The 11,336-nt window shown below is 40.5% G+C and overlaps 1 protein-coding gene across 1 annotated transcript in view; it reads left to right on the top strand.

Moving 5' to 3' along the window:
- Positions 1–598: 598 nt before the first annotated feature.
- LOC136857206 (uncharacterized) overlaps positions 599–11,336 on the top strand; it is a 312,308-nt gene continuing 301,570 nt past the window's right edge. The window contains exon 1 of the mRNA XM_067135668.2: positions 599–859. Within this exon, the coding sequence (XP_066991769.2) occupies positions 805–859 (55 nt within the window). The 5' untranslated portion in view covers positions 599–804. The remainder of the gene's footprint in view (positions 860–11,336) is intronic.

Raw genomic sequence — 11,336 nt, 5'->3', positions numbered from 1 at the left:
GATAGCTGCAGTCGCTTAAGTGCGGCCAGTATCCAGTAATCGGGAGATAGTGGGTTCGAGCCCCACTGTCGGCAGCCCTGAAGATGGTTTTCCGTGGTTTCCCATTTTCACACCAGGCAAATGCCGGGACTGTACCTTAATTAAGGCCACTTCCGCTTCCTTCCACTTCCTAGGCCTTTCCTATCCCATCGTCGCCATAAGACCTGTCTGTGTCGGTGCGACGTAAAGGAAATAGCAAAAAAAATGAATGTGGGAATGTAGTGGTAAATTACTGTTGAGGAGGTGGATATAATTTTTAATAGATTTTCTTCACCAGGAGTGGATCAAACTTGGCAGATGCAGTGAATATTGTTACTGATGTTTCTGTTCCCACGTAATCAATAGCCACGTGTACGTACACAAAAGGCTATAAAAGGATAACATATACAAGCATATCAAGGAATGGCCGTGAAAACTGAAAACGACCATGTGCATTGTCTCCCACTGAATTGTTATCATATCTGGCGGTTTTTACGCCATGCTGATAACGCGTTGAATGTTAAACTTGTTTAGTTGGTGGAGTAGGTTAGTAATAACGAAAAGAACATGACTGGCTGAAAGGTAGGATATGGATACAATTTAGACTATGTGGCGCAGGTCATAGAACCCTCTTCTTGAGTTTGGCAGCAAGGATCATACTTCCGCCTCGTGGTAGTCGTCAATGTTGGCAGCAGTGGTCGCCTGGAGTCCCGCGCTCTGCTCTGCACGCCAACAGCTGTTCACTCACTCCACTCCAGAGTCAGTCCAGTCTAGTGCTTGAACGCCATGGAGACGTTACTCTCGCGCGCAGAAATTCCTATCATCGACTTGGCGCACACAGGTAAGTTACTGTACTTCTCAACAGTTTCATTTGTGCTAAAACGAAGTCGTGTTTGAGAATTGAAAACCGTCTCATATCATTACATGTAGACATTTCTTATTGTTGTGCGTTAAAAATTTTTCGAACAAAGAACTTCTTTGCCAACGTATATTTTCTTCACTGGGACCATTGTGACAGGGGTCAAGGACATCTTAAGGGTGAACGCTAACATATAAGAGAGTACCCCTTTGAATTAACTTCGTATGGAGTGGCTCATTCATTATTTCCTCTGCAATAAACAATTCTAAATATTAAAAAAAACGGTTGGTTTTAGTGACAGATCTGTTGTTTTGATGTGCGAAAATTTGACGTTTTAAATGCCAGATTTCTCCACTTGTTTTTAAGATGAGATTTGCAATGGACTTTCTGTCTGCCGTAAGTGAGTGTGCATATGCGTATGTGCGTGTAAAAAGAAATGCAACAATGCCTGTAAAATTAAAGACAACAGCATCGCACGTTTGAAGACATCCTGGTCAGTCTGGTATGTATGATTGATATCTGATTGTGTTATTAACCAAGCGAGTCTCAAGCGATTTAAATGAAGTAAAAGACTACTTCACTTGTCCCTTATTTTATTAAAAATTGAGATGAGTCGTTTTCCAAATAATAAATTTTGTGCTCCCAACTGATTATCATTTCTCGTTTCAATATTCGTTATGAATTTCTACTCGAATGAGAAAGCCTGCAGAGCGTCCAGCTACAACCTGCTCCAGCCAGCGAGCAGAAGCATCAGCGTTTCAGCCCTGGCTTACATTCTCGTAGCGGTGGTGGCTGACAGTCAACGTGCACTTTTCTTTCCCACTGGGAGCGGTTCACCCTTCTTCCATACATGAGATGAAGCCACGGCACCATGGCATACGCAAGGGAGAATTTTACCGGGTTTAACACCTCGCACCACCACCAATTTTATTTTTCAAATTGATACATGAAACCGTATATAATAAAGAGTATTGAGTTTCTTATGTACAAAGTTTTCCGCCCCTGCAGCGTAACGATTAGCAATATTAGCTGCCGCCCTCGGGAGCCCGGGATCGATTCTCGCTATTGTCAGAAATTTAAGAATGGCAGATATGTGGTTAAAAATGGTACATGCAGCTCACTTCCATTGGGGGTGTGCATTAAAAAGAGCTGCACTACCTCGGATCGAGGACATGAGTTTACTTTACACTCAAAGTAACATCTGCGAGCAGAATAAAATTAATTGCAGGAGTAGGAAATATAATTAAAATACCGGTTAACTATATTTGAATACCCTCACTTTAAAAAATGACGTCCTCCCTCCTTCCGTGACGAAATTGTGTGTCCGCCAATGCGTGATACCGTTCGCATTTTCCAGTTATTGGCAGGTCACCAGTGGCTGCTAGTGAACTTTCAAACAAGCGGGGACCCATAAAGTTGAGGAACAGTGAAACAATGTTCATCAATAATAATATTTAGTAAAGTAGGATACTCACATTTCCACGCTTACTTCCTAATCTTCTGGCGGGCAACTTTGTCATCTACTGGGCGAGTTGGTCGTGCGGATAGGGGCGCGCAGCTGTGAGCTTGCATCCGGGAGATAGTGGGTTCGAATCCCACTGTCGGCAGACCTGAAGAGGGTTTTCCGTGGTTTCCCATTTTCACACCAGGCAAATGCTGGCTGGGGCTGTACCTTTGAGGCCACGGCCGCTTCCTTCCAACTCCTAGCCCTTTCCTATCCCATCGTCGCCATAAGACCTACGGTATCGGTGTCGGTGCGACGTAAAGCCACTAGCAAAGATAAAACTTTGTCATCTTCTGATTGGTATGTAGTATTTCTGTGATGTAGTGTATATGCTCAGAATTATCCGTCATTGCCGGGTTTGTAATTGAAACAGTAATGCGTAATGCCATGTTGCGGAAAGTCTTATGGCGACAGTGAGATAGGAAAGGGCTAGGACTAGGAAGGAAACCTCCGTGGCCTTAAGTAAGGTAAAGCCCCACCATTTGCCTGATGTGAAAATGGGAAAGTACGGAAAATCATCTTCAGTGCTGCCGACGGTAGGGTTCCAACCCTTAACTCTCGAATGCAAGTTGAAGCGAGAGCAGACCGCGCAGCCACTTGCTCGGTCTAACAACAATAGTTAGTGAAATGTTAGGATAAGTTTTAGGGGCTTGACATGGGGCATTACAGTCTGATTTCTTCCCGGAAATTTGTCTCGCAGGAGTTCCTTTACGTGCCAGTAAATCTACCGACACGAGGCACTTAAGCACCTTCAGATACCACCGACTGAGCCAGGATCGAACCTGCCAAGTTGAGCTCAGAAGGGCCAGTGCACTACCGTCTGAGCTACTCAGTCCGACACTGACGGGTTTAAAAATTTTGATTTCTTTCTGCTCGTCGAAGTTGATAGGTTCTTAGGGGCTTAACTCGGGACATTGTAGTCCATCTAATTCTGATTGCTTTATGCTCGGCGAAGGTTCCTCTTCCTTGGAGTGGTCTCTTCTTGACATTTTTCTTCTCATTTTGGTTTCGGCTACACGGTTCTGCAGCGTATCCATAAAATCAACCACGACAACCATCACCATTACCGTCGTCAGTTTGTTACCATGAAGACCGAGCAAAATTTCCAAGTCTGCGGCTTTTGCTGTTGATGGACTTCGAAATACTATGTATATTCGTGAATATCTCTATTGTAGCTCGCATGGTAAAAAGTGTATTAAATATTAAAATTGGAATTTAGATTTTTAGGGTGTTTGTTATATACACGTTTTAGATACAAGCAATATTTCCGGAGACACTTGTAAATTCTTGATAAAAGACTGAAAATCATATTTTGCACAGCTTTTTTTTGCGATACAATTCTTATTTTGACCTTCACAGTATTGCTACTGTCTTAAACGGAATCGCTAGTGACCAGGTCAATTTTTATTCCTAAAGCCAGGTTTCCGTTTAATGAAGGTGTAGGCCTACTAGAAATGATCATTATTATATCCAAAAAACGGGACTAAGGGGTAGACATACATTATTATTATTATTATTATTATTATTATTATTATTATTATTATTATTATTATTATTATTATTATTATTTGATTCGTTATGCCCAACTAAGGAGCACGTGTGAACTTATTTAGCACAACGTTTCTTCTTGTCTTCCCAAAATCTCTTCATCCTTTCGCTGTGCTTCTTTTAACGTTCTTCCGTCCATCCTGTAACTTGTCTTTTAGGTTGATCAGCAAACTTGTGTTTGTTTATGAGATCTCTGATTTTTTTTCTGTCTTGCAAGCTCTCTTCATCTATACCAATTTCCTGCAAGCCAGTTGTGAATTTTTAGAGATACTGCGAGATTTAGTATTTTCTTTGTTAGCCTATTGTTATCCATCCTGATCAGGTGACCATAGAACTTTAATCTTCTTACTATAATGGTATCTGTATTGTTTTTGTTACTTGATATATTTCCTGTGATTGCCTTTTCATCCAAATACCATTTTCGCATTTAGGTCCTAAAATTTTCCTGATAATTTTCCTCTCTTGTTGTACGATGTTTTTATTTGTGATCTGCTACGAATGATCAGAGTTTCTGATGCATAAAGGACGTCTGGTTTGACAACTATGTTATAGTGTCGTAATTTTGCGTTTTGGGATATAGACACTTTGTTGAATCTGCTAGAGACAATTTTGTATGCTTTTTGTAATTTTGTAATTATTTCTTTGTTCGCTTGCTGATTTATCCCGTTTGATTGTATATTTTCAGCCTAGGTATTTGAATTTATCTACTTGTGAGATTTTCTCATATCTAGTGATTAGAGATCCGTATTTTGTACGTTCCGTATGAAATTTGCAAACCTGTTTTTGCCGCTATTTCATGAAGTTGTTCTATGGACTGGAGTGCTTCTTGTTTGTCGTTGCAAAGGCGAGGCAATCTAGGTGAACTTTGCTTTTGAGAAGTCTACTATTATTGATCCCTTTACTTTCATTTTTTCCACTCTTGAACCACTTTTTCCAGAACTAGATTGAATAGTAGTGGTGATAATCCATCGCCTTGTCTGACCCCGTTTGTAATTTCGAATGGCTCTGAAGTTTCTCCTAAAAATTTAACTCTCGCTGTTGTGCCTGTTAGAGTTTGCTTGATTAATTCCCTTGTTTTTCTGTTGACTTGAAATTCGTCAAGCATGTTGAATAGAGTCTGTCGGTCTATTGAATCATAAGCTTTTTTGAAGTCAATAAAGGTAATTATTTTTTGTTTTGTTTTACGTATTTGCAAAATAGTTTTTAGGTTTGAGATTTGTTCTGGGCATGGTCTTCCTTTTCGAAACCCTGCCTGATATTATCCAATAAAGTGGTCGATTTGTTTTTCTAATCTATTCAATAACGCTTTAGAGAAAAATTCTGTAGACGACTGATAGTAAGGAAATCCCTCTGTAATTGTTTATATCAGTTTTCCTTTATGAATCAGAAACTCTGATATGTAAACGGTTTATATCAGTTTTCTGGATACCTTGCATACTACATTTTTTAGATTATTCCAGTCTGAGGGGACATTTGATGGTAAATTTGCAAGGAAAATATCGGAATATCTTGTGCAGCGGGTGAATTAGTAGTGCACATTTCCAGTCTTCTGATATCTTCCCAGTATCCAAATGCTCTGTATGATTTCTTGAATTGCGTAAGCCATTTTCTCACCACCTGTTTTCAGCATTTCAGCTTTTATGCCATCTTCTGGTGCTGTATTATCTTTCAATTCTTGAATTATTTGCTTGAATTTTTATAGAGTGGGAGGTTTTGAGTCTGGATTTGGTGTAGGTTTCTCAAAGGGTAATTGGTTTTGTGGACTGTCACAATTTTTCGCTAGTTGCTTTACGTCGCACCGACACAGGTAGGTCTTATGGCAACGATGGGACAGGAAAGGGCTAGGAGTGGGAAAGAAGCGGCCGTGGCGTTGATCAAGGTACAGCTCCAGCATTTGCCTGGTGTGAAAATGGGAAACCATGGAAAACCATTTTCAGGGCTGCCGACAGTGGGGTTCGAACCTACTATCTGCCGAATACTGGATACTGGCCGCACTTAAGCTACTGCAGCTATCGAGCTCTTTCGCAATTTAATAGACTTTTAAAGCAGTCTGCAAGAAGTTTGCAGTTTTCTTTGTTACTTGTTTCTAATGATACGACTGGACGTTTGAAGCAAAGACTGGGCGCTTGGTAATTTTGGAGTTCTTCAAAATTCTTGTTGTAGAGTTGTTTTTCTGGAAGTCTTTGTCTGTTTCCTTCAGACGGGTTTTGTCTTGTTTTCGTTTTTCTGCTCTAATAATTTTTGATGTTTCCTTCTGTACTTTAAGGAATTATTGCCATTCGATTTCAGATTTATGAGAGTTCCATATTTGCCATGTTCAAATTCTTAGTTCTACTGCTTGGTCACATTTGCCATTCCACCATCTATGTTTTCGTTTTCTAGGGGGTGTGTCAGTTTTCTGGGATGCCTTGCATACTATATTTTTTAGACTGTTCCAGTCTGAGGGGACATTTGATAGTAAATTTGCAAGAAAAATATCGGAATTTAATTTGAAAAATTCTGGGTCAATTTTTGGCGTTGTCATTTTTCTCATTTTGGACATGTTAGGCGAAACTTCACTTTTACTAAGGACAAGTAGTGATCTGAATCTATGGTTCCTTTTTTGATTTTAACATTCATGACTACTTTTTGGTTTTGCCTGGTGATGTCTACAGTACATGATCAATTTGAAATTCGCCTAGATATTGATTGGCGGATCTGCAGGTCATTTTGTTTCTGGGTAGGGCCAAGAAGTGTGTTGGCATTAGTTTTAAATTGAAGATTTTGCAGAAGCCTGTTAATCCTTCTTCATTTCTGTTTGTTCTGTCATGTGCTGGATATAATCCTGCTTTGCTCCTAAATTTCTTTTCTTTACCAATTTGTTCGTTGAAATCTGCCAACAGTATTTTAACATGATGTTTTGGTATTTTATTTGAAACTTTCTCCAGCAGTTCCCAGAAGTCATCTACATTACGTGGATCTTTCCAGTTGTGATTATTTGTGGGAGCATGGGCACTGATTAATGTGTACGCTTTGTTTCCCGATTTGATCGAAAGGAGTGGGATTCTTTCAAAAGTAGACGTGAAATTGAATACGCAATTGGTAAGGCTTTTCTTGACTGCAAAGACTGTGCCGAATGCAATGGAGTTTTGGGGAAGGATATTGCTAGCTTCCCTTTATAAATTCTATAGTTTCCCGATTCCATGTGATTTTCGTTTGCATGTCGAGTTTCTTGTATTGCAAGAATTTGAATGTCAAATTTGCCCAATATATTTGTTAGTTGTTTTAATTTGCCAGTTTTAAGTAACTTATTATCAGCACTGTTAATAAGATGGCTTTGATATTTTATAATGTTTATAGTTTTAAGTAATGTATTGATGTTTAAAGTAGCTATGAAGTGTTTTCCCTTCGGTGGAAGAGATTTGGGAAGCTCCGATTCATTCCCGCATGATGTTCTTGGTCCCCCAGAATCCGATGACCGAGATAAACTAGTATTTGTACTAGGGCCTGGGATAATTGTTTTGTCAACTGATATTTCCATCATGCTAACAAGTTCAAGATAGTGGGGAGATCGATCGAAGTCGGTCTTAGGGATACAACTAAGGTTGCCTCAGGATGTTTCTTGGCTGTTATTTTACGGCCAACCCTCCTCCTTTATCTGGGCTTGGGACCGTCGAAAGCAACCACTGAGCTACTCAATCCATCCAGTGGCAACTGCAGGCGGATACATTATTATTATTATTATTATTATTATTATTATTATTATTATTATTATTATTATTAATATTATTATTATTTCTTTCCTTGTTATGTCCGAATAAGGAGCGCGATTGAACTTATTTAGTTGATGTTGCCTTGTTTCAGGGGCTGCCTGGCCGAGGCGGTAAAGGCGTGCTCGGTTCGGCCGGAAGGACGTGGGTTCGAATCCCCGTCAGGAAGTCGTAAACATTTAAGAAACGAGATTTCCACTTCCGGAGGTGCATATGGCCCTGAGGTTCACTCAGCCTACACCAAAAATGAGTGCCAGGTTAATTCCTGGGGGCAAAGGCGGCCGGGCGTAGAGCTAACCACTCTACCCCATCACGTGCCGAGGTTAACAATGGTGGAAGCCTTTACCTTCCACTCCTCCAAGGGCCTTCATGGCCTGTACGGAGGTGACTTTGCTTTGCTGTGTTGCCTTTTTTCTTCTCCTAAAATCTCATCATCTTCTCGCTGTAGCTTCTCTTGCGATCTTCTAATCAGGTTTTGTTGGTGGTAGCGCTTGGATGGTGTGTAAAGCGGTGTTTGTCGGCAATGTTCTGAACTTAGGTCTTTTCCAACTTCGAGCAGCCCGTTGTTCTTTACTTGAATTGATAGCGCAGGGTTCAGAATTCTTTTGGTCATTCTCTGATTACATATTCTGAGAATATGTCCGTAAAATGTCAACGTCTTTTCCGAAATGTGTCGGAGATCTTCTCTGAGTGTTGGTGCAGGTCATGAGAGATTTTCCTTATCATCCAGATCCCCCCTGTAAAGACTGGTCCAAAATTTTTCTTTAGGATTTGTTTTCTTGCTTTTCTACATCTTTAATCAGTGATCTTCCACCAATGATTAGTGTTTCAGGCTTGATTACAGTGTTGTAATGCCTTAATTTTGCATTTCGGGATATGGATTTATTATTATATCGGTTCCAAAGGGTTAGACATCATTATTATTAATCCTTTATTTTCAAGCCGTAACACAAGCCATGAATTGTAGATAGGCCTACGGTACAGGTTAACAGTATAATACTCATGCTGTATTACATACAATATAATACTAAACTGTACATAGTTATAAAGCACATTAAATGAAATAAATCTTATATAAAATAATCCAGAATAAATAAAGTTGTCCTAGTGTGTCAATAAAAACAAATGTAACACGGAACTTAGTAAAACGTGGAATGAAATACCAGGAAAATACAATTTCATGTATTTCCACTCAACAATCTGTCCAAGTACCGCTGTCAACAATAATTCAGGTATGATGTCCCTGAGGTCCTGGTCATTTCCATGTTCGAATTGTACTAACAATATAATTATTAAAGAGGTTTGGTTTATGATTTTGTATTTTGAAGATTAGTTTAGCTGCTGCAGCTCTGGTCGGAGTGTTATGCGTGGTTGAGAGCAACTGGAAAGAATCTGTTAGATAAGAGGGAATCTGCATATGTATTAATTTTGTGGGGTAGAAGCAAAGTGTAGTAGCTACGACGCTGGTTTAGTTTAAGCTATTTTAGCTCAAGGAGTGTAGGAGTTATATAATGAAATTTTGGAATGTTTATTATAAAGCGGGCACAAGAATTCTGAGCTCGCCGAAGTCTATTAGAGAGGTCGCCACTTAGTCTGCCGTACGCGACGTCACAACGGTCAGAACAACAGCTTTCTGACCTTCAAAGGAAGTAAATCTTTCATTCTTTTAAGTGAGTGAAGGGAGTGTACATTCTCCTTTTATTCACACTAGGTACTTGAATACACGCGAAATATTATCAGATTATATAAAATTGATATTTCTTTTTACCCGTATAGCAGGCCTATTATATATTCTTGACTGCCTGACTTTCCGCTAAAACTTCAGCCTCAGAAATTACGAGCATATACCAATAATTCCTTCGTAGCACGAATTCCTGTAGCTCCATTAAACTTTGGACATCTTGATACAGTATTTGTGTCTTCGATCTGCACTCAGTCGTTTCTCCTCTTATTCCTCTTTCCCGCAGTGAGAACTACTGGACAACATGTTGTGAATTCCAGAGGTGATAGCTATTTGTAGAGTACCGTACGGAAAGTGGCCTGTCCGGATGGTCCATTCGGTCGAAGGAAATGCCCAGCAGTTAATCCCCAAAACAAACAGACTGGGCAAGAAGGAATGTATACATGGGAACCGTACGTGACGACGTCGCCTCACACAACTATTCTCCAGCGGCAGGCCGGTGTCTATTAGCGGTTTGTAGGATTTACCACGTCTACTGGAGCCGGAGTTGCCGAATCGTCTACTGCATTCGACACGAAGATATGGTGCTGAAGACAGTGTGAAAGAAAGTGGTTTCACAACCTCCTCACACCAAATAAGGATCACACAGAACTCAGCAGGGTGCAGGGCGTGATTGACTGCTGGCTTCCAGCTCGTTTCCAGGAACTGAGGCCGTCATGTTTTGTCCCCAAGTATACTGTGGTGTCATATTCAATGCACGACTTTGCATATCAGACCGTCAAGAATGTTGGTTTTTTTTTTTTTTTTGCTAGTTGGTTTACGTCGCACCAACACAGATAGAAAAGCTGTTCGATTTGTTCTGAGTGATTTTCGACAAAAGAGTAGCGTTACAAAAATGTTGAAAAGTTTGGGCTGGGAAGAATTGAGAGAAAGAAGAAGAGCTGCTCGACTAAGTGGTATGTTCCGAGCTGTCAGCGGAGAGATGGCGTGGAATGACATTAGTAGACGAATGTTTGAGTGGTGTTTATAAAAGTAGGAAAGATCACAATATGAAGATAAAGTTGGAATTCAAGAGGACAAACTGGGGCTAATATTCATTTATAGGAAGGGGAGTTAGGGATTGGAATAACTTACCAAGGGAGACGTTCAATAAATTTCCAATTTCTTTGAAATCATTTAGGAAAAGGCTAGGAAAACAACAGATAGGGAATCTGCCACCTGGGCGACTGCCATAAATGCAGATCAATCACATTTTACACCCAAATCAAGGGACTGATGTAATTTTCCCTCAGAGGCAAATTTCCGCTTAATAGAGGGTCCATCGGGCGAGTTGGCCGTGCGGTTAGAGGCGTGCGGCTGTGAGCTTGCATCCGGGAGATAGTGGGTTCGAATCCCACTGTCGGCAGCCCTGAAGATGGTTTTCCGTGGTTTCCCATTTTCACACCAGGCAAATGCTGGGGCTGTACATTAATTAAGGCCACGGCCGCTTCCTTCCAACTCCTAGGCCGTTCCTATCCCATCATCGCCATAAGACCTATCTGTGTCGGTGCGACGTAAAGCCATTAGCAAATAAAAAAATAGAGGGTCCGTTTAAGACAAGCTTTACTGTATATAGGTAAAATATTTTTATATAAATAGTGCAGCCAGTGCTTGTAATACAGAATTACGTAGCAAAATTGCTGAACAACTGACTCACTTCTTGGCTATTCTGCGCTAGTCGTATTAAAATAATGTGCGTGTTCTGACAGCTCGCAGCACGTGGCGCCGAGCAGAGGAGGGGAAGCGCTGTGTTGCCACATGATCCGCCTGGTGTTACTACATCTACAATGAAAGCCTCTCGCTCCGTGCTAGGCGCTGCGGAAAATAATATCCATGTACGGGGATCATGAAAGCGTTAGAATAACATTAAATATCGATGCTGTTATTCCAAGATGGCTCAGCAATAATTTGATCAACTCAAATATTGTAAACCGGGCG

Source organism: Anabrus simplex, chromosome 1 (assembly GCF_040414725.1).
Source record: "Anabrus simplex isolate iqAnaSimp1 chromosome 1, ASM4041472v1, whole genome shotgun sequence".
Lineage (NCBI taxonomy): Eukaryota > Metazoa > Arthropoda > Insecta > Orthoptera > Tettigoniidae > Anabrus > Anabrus simplex.
Note: the sequence above shows the minus strand (reverse complement) of the source record. Positions and strands in the feature narration are given on the sequence as shown.